At 31.8% G+C, this 8,107-nt stretch overlaps 1 protein-coding gene across 1 annotated transcript; it reads left to right on the forward strand.

Moving 5' to 3' along the window:
- The first annotated feature begins 838 nt into the window (after positions 1-838).
- On the forward strand, positions 839-5,309 carry LOC143043246 (fibrinogen-like protein 1). Its single transcript, XM_076215645.1, has 6 exons — positions 839-1,494; positions 2,567-2,647; positions 2,899-3,029; positions 3,618-3,714; positions 4,349-4,513; positions 5,010-5,309. The coding sequence occupies exons 1-6, from the start codon at positions 1,389-1,391 to the stop codon at positions 5,273-5,275; spliced, it is 846 nt and encodes a 281-aa protein (XP_076071760.1). The 5' UTR covers positions 839-1,388; the 3' UTR covers positions 5,276-5,309.
- The last annotated feature ends 2,798 nt before the right edge of the window (positions 5,310-8,107 follow it).

Raw genomic sequence — 8,107 nt, forward strand, 5'->3', positions numbered from 1 at the left:
CTTTAAGAGTAGGCTAGTCCGACAGATAACCAATCCATCTGTCAGTAGGATTAGGCTACTTCGGAAGGAGGGTAATATACTTTACCTAACAATGACTTAACGATTTAGCTGGCAAGCAAGCTAACCAAAGATATTACATTTAGCTACACACTCAATGAAATCGGCTGTAATATACTTGTGAATAAATAAACTCTTGCAAATTCCAAGTTCAAAACCTCCAATATCACTGGTTTAACTTGAATTCCTTTTTATAATTATGTAAATCGTGTCACTACATTTATGTATTGAGGAAAAGAATTGCAAGTTATGGTTAGAATCTTCTATGGTGGGCTGATGCACCAGGCGTTTTCAGATGTGTTTCCATTTGCTCCTTTATCTTGATCAACTAAATTGAACGGTTCTTTTAAATGCTGTTTGTTTTTAACCCAAACACTCGTATGCTTTCCAATAGTCATTGATTATGTTTCTTCCAGGTTTTATATTGTTCCTAGTTAATTTCCGTACAACGTAGCTCGATTTTCCACTTTGGCAACACACACTTTACTTCTTGTCTTTTTCACTTCCGGCGAACACTTACTGCCTTCTAAATGACGGCTTTTTTATTTGGGGTATTTTTCCGTTGTTTTTTTTTAATAATAAATGAATTTATTAAGCAATAAACCATGAAAATGAAAATTTTCAAAATTGAGGTATTCATTGGATAAACTATTTTATTGACCTCTCTTTATTTAAAGATCAAATCACTTTTTTTTATTTTTGTCGTTGCTTTGCTGTCCTGTCTTAATGAAGTTTCCCCCCAGACCTTCTTTTATTCATATTAAAAATGTTACTTATGTTTTTCTTTTTATTCTTGTAGTAATTGTTAACCACAAAAGAGAGACCAAAAATACCAATTACAGGGTATCAAACTCATAAGTCGAAACAAACTGACAATGGCATGCAAAAAAGCAACATGAAAAATGACTCCAAGACTAACAACAGTATACAAAGCAAAACATAGAAAGTTTAAGACTGCACAACCCGAACACAACCAAAAACCGGTTTATCTCAGAATCCTTCAAGGTTAATCAGATCCTGCTCCAAATGTGGCACCTGTAGTGTTTCTCATGAAAATACACATACGATGAGAAGTCTAATTCGAGGAAATAGAGGACAGAATTGTGGTTACGAAAATTTGAACATATCCGTTGTCATCTGTGAAACAGATCTTTCAAAACAGTCAACCAGTATGATTTTCGTAAAATTCCAAGAACTTCAGAAAAGATCGTGTCTATGCCAATACTTCCCTGTTACCATCTGTTGCATCAGTCGTGTCACGCAAGGATATCTATGTATTATAAAAGTATAAAATAGTGCCACATAAACGTTTCTAAAGTTGACAGTAAACAATGGCAAGACATATTACCGTTACGATTATTTTTACTGCCTTAATTGTGTTGGTTGCATCGGATAATATTTCAAACAAACACATGGTCAAGTCATCATCTGATTCTGGTAAGTTTTTAGTTTTTATGTGAACAATTGCCAGACAAAATGAAGAGATCATTTTCAACAGATCTTTGACAGGAAATACATGGTTGTTATTTGCTCATTTTATGCACTTACTGTTCGATTTCTTCAAATGAATGATTTTGAATATGCATTACTAATACAACACATGTATTGTCATGTTAACGATGTTCTTCAACGTTTTATACTTTTGGCTTTGTAAACTTCTGGTCACATTCATTCGATGGAATAAATTCCAGCAAAACATGCTTTATCCCAGTGTTTTATCACGGCCTAATTTATAAAATAAAATGGCAATTAAAGACACCAAATATAATCGTTGGAAACCAACAGGCCCCTGACATGGGGCAGGCATATGTAGAATATGGTGGGTTAAACATGTTTGCGAGAGCCCTATTCTTTCTTTAGCAGGGACAGCGGCTTATCAGGATAATATGAGAACTCACCAAAAAAAATTAATTGAAAAAGTCTTAACTCCTCGGATTGACACAAGGTTAATAAAAAAGAACCGAGAAAATGAAAGAAAGTACAACGTTTCGATCGGCGATTACTCACAGTTACCAAACGTCAGTTCATCGCCAATTACACATAAAACATAAATATTGTTTCCCAGATTGAAATATCAATCAGTACACATTCAATGTGTTTAGTGTAAAGACCAGCCTTAGTATCGACAGGATGTGTTGAATCGTAAGTGTTCATTTGAGAATTGAATGCTTCTTTTTGTAAATTCATTTGAGTGTAAAAGCGTTGACCGAAGTACATTTTGTATGAAGCGTGGATGATCATGAAAACACGATAAATATAAAGTGATTTTTTTCTTTTATCTACCTGTGCACTTTATTGTGCAAACGTTTGTCTCATGTATGTTACAGTTCATGCAATTCATATTGAAATGAAGAATGACGCAATATTGCTATAAGCCAATCACAATAACGTGTTATAATGAAAAATGCATCTAATGTTATCATAACTGTATAATATTTAGAAAAACATGTTTAGTTATTTACTTGGTTACCGATGTGCAACTCCATTTATATTTCGTCATATCTTCCAGGTGTTTGTTTCTATGGAGCGACTGCTGAAAGAGTTCTCAATATCTTAGCGACTGGGAAATTCAGATCAGTTGAACCTTCAGGTTAGTACATAATATCAAAAGTTAAATTCGCAGTTTCTTTTAACGTTCAATTTGCAAAAGTAGGCAAGACAATAGAACAGTCTAATACAATCAAAGCACACCCGTTCTACATCATATAAAACTTTTTATCTTTTAGATCGAACGTTTTCGTTTACTTAACATTGTCATATGTCTCTTTTGACGTATTTCCTTCATTTTCTTCAATTCATTCACATGATGTATAATAACTTTCTCTTTCGTTTATCTTACAGAACGTAAGCCGAAAGACTGCTCAGACTTGGACCCCAAACATCACATCAGTGGTGTGTATGCAATATATCCCACTGCTGGAAGGGGATTCAAGGTTTATTGTGATATGAAGACCGACGGCGGGCGCTGGACTGTGAGTTATCTGTGAATTTAACTTTTTCATACTTTTAAAATTTGATGAAAATTCAAGAATTTAATTTAATACGACTGGTATTCAACATGATAATTTTCCATTCTTTCACTTGCATATAAAACTTGCAAGTAAGTCTTAGCATGAACCTATAACAGCAGTAACGTATCTATGATTTTCAGAAATCAGGATGAGGAAGAACCTTCCTAAAAATAACAAGCATTTGTTGTCAAAAATCAGAAAATTGTTTGATTTTGTTTTGTCTACAAACCCTCGCCTCAGCCTTCTGGACCACCATCCAATAAAAAACTAGGTAGCACTGATACCATGAACAATAAGGTATATACATATCTAACCATAATTAATATATATTATATATAATATGTAAAAAAAAAACTGTAAATATTAAAAGGGTCCATCTTTACAGATCAAAATGTGAAAGCATTCTTACAACAAAATCACATTTATATATTATTGTTTGGAACTTACACATGTGATACATAGAATCAAACAAAACACTAATTGAAATTAACACATCTAATGTGGGTTTTTCGGGCAAGCAGTAACCTGATATATCTTTAACATTCCAAGGTTCTTATCAGACGAATGGATGGTTCTCAGAATTTCAATAAAAATTGGATAGAATATGAAAATGGTTTTGGAGATTTAAAACGAGAATTTTGGTTAGGTAAGTCAAGCACTATATTTTCTTTTAGTCTAAACGTTTGTTAGTTGTTTTTAAAGGTTTAACATAAACTTGTGTGTCTTTTAATTTCGTACCATTTATTATACGGTTTACAACATCAATTTACCATTTTACACTTTATCTTATCTCGAGGTTCCACTGACATTTTTCTTAGAATCTGTTATACTCTGTGGGTTCCATTTAAAGCATGTGTATTTCATGAATTTGTGTGTATTTATCCGAAACTAGTTTGAAAAATGTAGGGAACAGTGTTTAACAAGTCACTATAATGCACATCAAGAATTAAACAAAACTTGTGTTATTCCATAACACCTTAGGATTGTCACTAACTACATATTTATGGAATAGCTAGATATAACATCAAATTGAGAAAGGAAATTATTAACAAGCGTAACATCAGACACAAAGGAATAGTCAGTACGCAAAGAAACAAATTCCTCGCTAAAATATCCAATGGTCGTATTCCATACTTGTATTAAAGTCGGCGCTGCCTCTTTGAATGTTTAACCGATACCTACTGAAATTTGTTTGACCGTTCTAAAATGCTGCACCTTGACACATCATAGATATATAGAATAAAGATAATAATGAAAAATGTTTTCCCCGTGTTTTCTAGGAAACAAATATCTTCATAAGCTGACTTCAGTAAAAAATACTGAAATGCGAGTGGACATAGAGAATTTTAAAGGTGAAAAGAGGTATGCCAAATACTCAAAATTCAGTATTGGAGGTGCTGCCTCGAAATATAAACTAACAGTTGGTGGATATTCTGGAAATGCAGGTAATTAGGTTAACCATACTATGCAAAATACTAATAAACTAGACTTCCTTCAAATCAAAAGTGCAAATTGATAAATGGCGTATACCAGTATATTTTATTTTTTATTTAGATACAGTAAGTTTCATAGTATTCAGCTTTTTAATCCAGATGTTCGTCTAACTTTGATTTGTTTTCCTTTGTGTCATTCGTATTTTCTTTTGATTTGTTCATCCTAATTTCTCAAAACTTTTGTGAATTGACAAAACTTAATATGAAAAGATTCCGTTGTTTTCATAATTTCATGTTTAAATATATTGGGTTCAGTAACAATGAGAAAGCAACTTACGACATAGTAAGACCAGGAAGAAGATTAACTGTGTTCAATAAAAGAAAAGTTTATGCACTGTATGTAATATTCCAAAACATTTAGACACATTCTGAATACTTAGTATAGCATAAGATATGACTCAAACTTATGATTCAATCAAAACAAAATGTGTTCAATTTTATTTTCTAGGCGATGCGTTTGCAGCCTCTAATCACAACGGGAAGAAATTCACTACATCTGACCAAGACAATGATGAATATAAAGCAAACTGTGCATTAATTCATCAAAGAGTTGGTGGCGGTTGGTGGTTCAATGCATGTGAATCTGTCTGTTTTACATTTCCATATGCAAACAATAAGAAAGGTATAACAAGAGGAAATCTTATACAATGGGAGCAATGGAAGGGTTCCGAATATTCTCTGAAATATGCTACGATGATGATACGGAGAGTTTAATTCGAGGATGAAAAAATAAAAAAAAAATATCTGATTTTCCATTGTTCTTTTTTAGTTCACATTTATGTATTTTACTTATTATTTCGAATTATGAAGTATATTAAATCTTTTTTTAAGCCATTACTTATCTTAACTAGTGCTGAAAAATTCAACATAACTTCAGTTGCATAATATAAAGAGCGCACTAAATTTCCTGAAGTTTGATAGTATAAAATAAGTCACTTCTGATCTGACCATCAGAGTAAAATGCCCTCCTTTCATAATTTCGTATATTTATTTTATTATCCAGAGTCTGAGAAACATGATGAACAAGGGGTATGCCAAAGAACGTCTCGTCGTTTTTCTAAACAAAAGTTTATCTGAAGGTACCAAGACCTTGTTGATATTATTTTTACTGTTTAGTCTGTTTTGGTGATATTCTTTTGTCGTGTCTCTGTTATTATACATCCCGTCTTTCTGTTATTATTCTTTGATTTTTTTTGTATTCTTGTCGTTCATTGTTGCTGATATGCTTTGTCTGTATGCCTTTTTGTGTTTCTTTGTTACATATATCGTGGCTCTGTACTAAATCATTCTGTCATTGTGTTATTGTACCATTGTTAATGTTTATTTATAAATTTGTTTCGTTTTTATAGTGATTAAGATAATAACACAATATTGACTGCTGTACTCCTATTTTTGACATTTTTACCTATTATGTCTATCTTGTTTTGTTCAAACATCGGTGTCAATATAATGGAATTTTATGCGACTTTCATGCAAGTAAGAGGTTAAGCTAGCTATCAAACCAGGTTTAATCCCCCGTTTTCTACATACGAAATTTATCAAATATATCAAGTTAGGAATTATGACAGTTGTTGTTTGTTCGTTTGAGGTGTTTGAGATTTTGATTTTGCCATTTGATTAGCAACTTTTCATTTTTAATTTTCCTCGGAGTTCAGTATTTTTGTGATTTTACTTTTTTAGACATTTTCAACAAGTGTTCTACAGTTATTCCAAGTATTGAAGCTTTCATTTACAAAAACAACCATATTTTTTTTACTTTTTGATAAAATTACGGATATGCATTGTAACTGTTTTGGTTAAAATATGTTACATTTTCTTCATGACTGAGCCCGGATTAGAGGTTTTATTCCACATCGAATCAGTTTTAATACCCCTTGACAGTGTATTAGAAGATTTTGATTGCCTACTTCCTCCCAAACCATGGATTGAACTCGAACTTTATAACCTGAATTAATTGTCAGCATCGCTATTGTTTTTGTATATAAAAGTAATGTTGGTAGTTTTGGAAGTTGCGTTTTTAAAATACATGTGAAAAAGAAATAGATGACACTCAGGGTTTTAAGTGATGATTCGTTCATTTTAGACATGTATTTGGAGCTTGGATGTAGAAGAAAATGTTGGTCTAATATCAATAATATAATTATAAGTATATTGTTAATTTTCGTCGTGAACTTCTTAAGCAGAATGTTTTATCACTTTTAAACAAGTGTGGACACAGATGAGTGTGGATAGTATGTTTGGATGTTTGACAGTGTCTTATGACAAAAGGGAGTTCTATGTTTTTCTATATGGTGTTATAAACTGTGTTGCACGATGACAACCAACCTGAGCATTAGGAGTATTGTTTATTTAATATTTATTTTTTATGTTCAAGACGGGCATGAAAGAGACAGTAATTACATTAGTTACCGAATGAGTATGATAGAATATGTTCCACATCTTTGATTTTGGATACATTTTGTAGCCAGGAGAGCAACACATAATAGGTTCATTTTTTCATGTGTTTTTTTTTCTAAATGGGAGATGATATATAGATTTGATAGCATAATATAAGTAGCCTGTAATTCAGTGATTGTCGTTTGTTTGTGTGTTACATATTCGCTTTTCGTTTATTTTTTGTACATAAATAAGGCCGTTAGTTTTCTCGTTTGAATTGTTTTACATTGTCATTTCGGGGCCTTTTATAGCTGATAATAGGGTTATTGGCTTCACTCATTGTTGATGGCCATATTGTGACCTGTAGTTGTTAATTTCTGTGTCATTTTAGTCTCTTGTGGAGAATTGTCTCATTGGCACTCATACCGCAATTTTTTTAAGTGTTTGCTTACTATTTGTATGGTTCTATTTATATTATTTTGTGGTGGATCATCAGTATCATTAGTAAATTTTTTGTTAAATTGTTCCTCAGATTAGAATACATTTATTAGTTTAATTTTTAGTAATGACAATACCTGACATGATGCTTGGGGCTAGATGATCTAGGAAGTAAACCTTTGTGCTGATTTTTATCAATTCTTTGATAATATCTTCTCCAAATCTGTTTGAAGCAAAGAAAAATTTTGACCAATATGACAATGATTTCACCAAAAGAACCTTTGTGCGCATGCTTCAATGACTTACAATGTATAACTGCTCCAAAAGTAATCTGATAGAATTTCAAGTATGTCAAGTGGATATTATCAACAGCTACTTAATTAGTCTTAATATGTCTAAATATCTAAAAAGTTAATAGTATTCAAAAGGTTATGCAAAATAATTCTCTTTTCATTTTTTTTTTATTATATGGATACAAATATAAATGATACATGTACCAATACAGTATCTGTTGTGGTATGAAAGTGTAGTAATTAACATTTACTGTAACAATGTTAATTCACACAAATTAAGAAATAAACAAATGAATGAAAAATGTTGAACATGTACAATGAAACATAGTTTAAGAAATCGATTAGGCCAGATAGGCCTTATAGTTTTTTTTAAAAACATAATTGAAGGACCATTTACACTCAGGACCGGGTCATCATTAGGCAGTACAGATGTATTATA

The sequence above is a fragment of the Mytilus galloprovincialis genome, chromosome 8, assembly GCF_965363235.1.
Source record: "Mytilus galloprovincialis chromosome 8, xbMytGall1.hap1.1, whole genome shotgun sequence".
Taxonomy (NCBI): domain Eukaryota; kingdom Metazoa; phylum Mollusca; class Bivalvia; order Mytilida; family Mytilidae; genus Mytilus; species Mytilus galloprovincialis.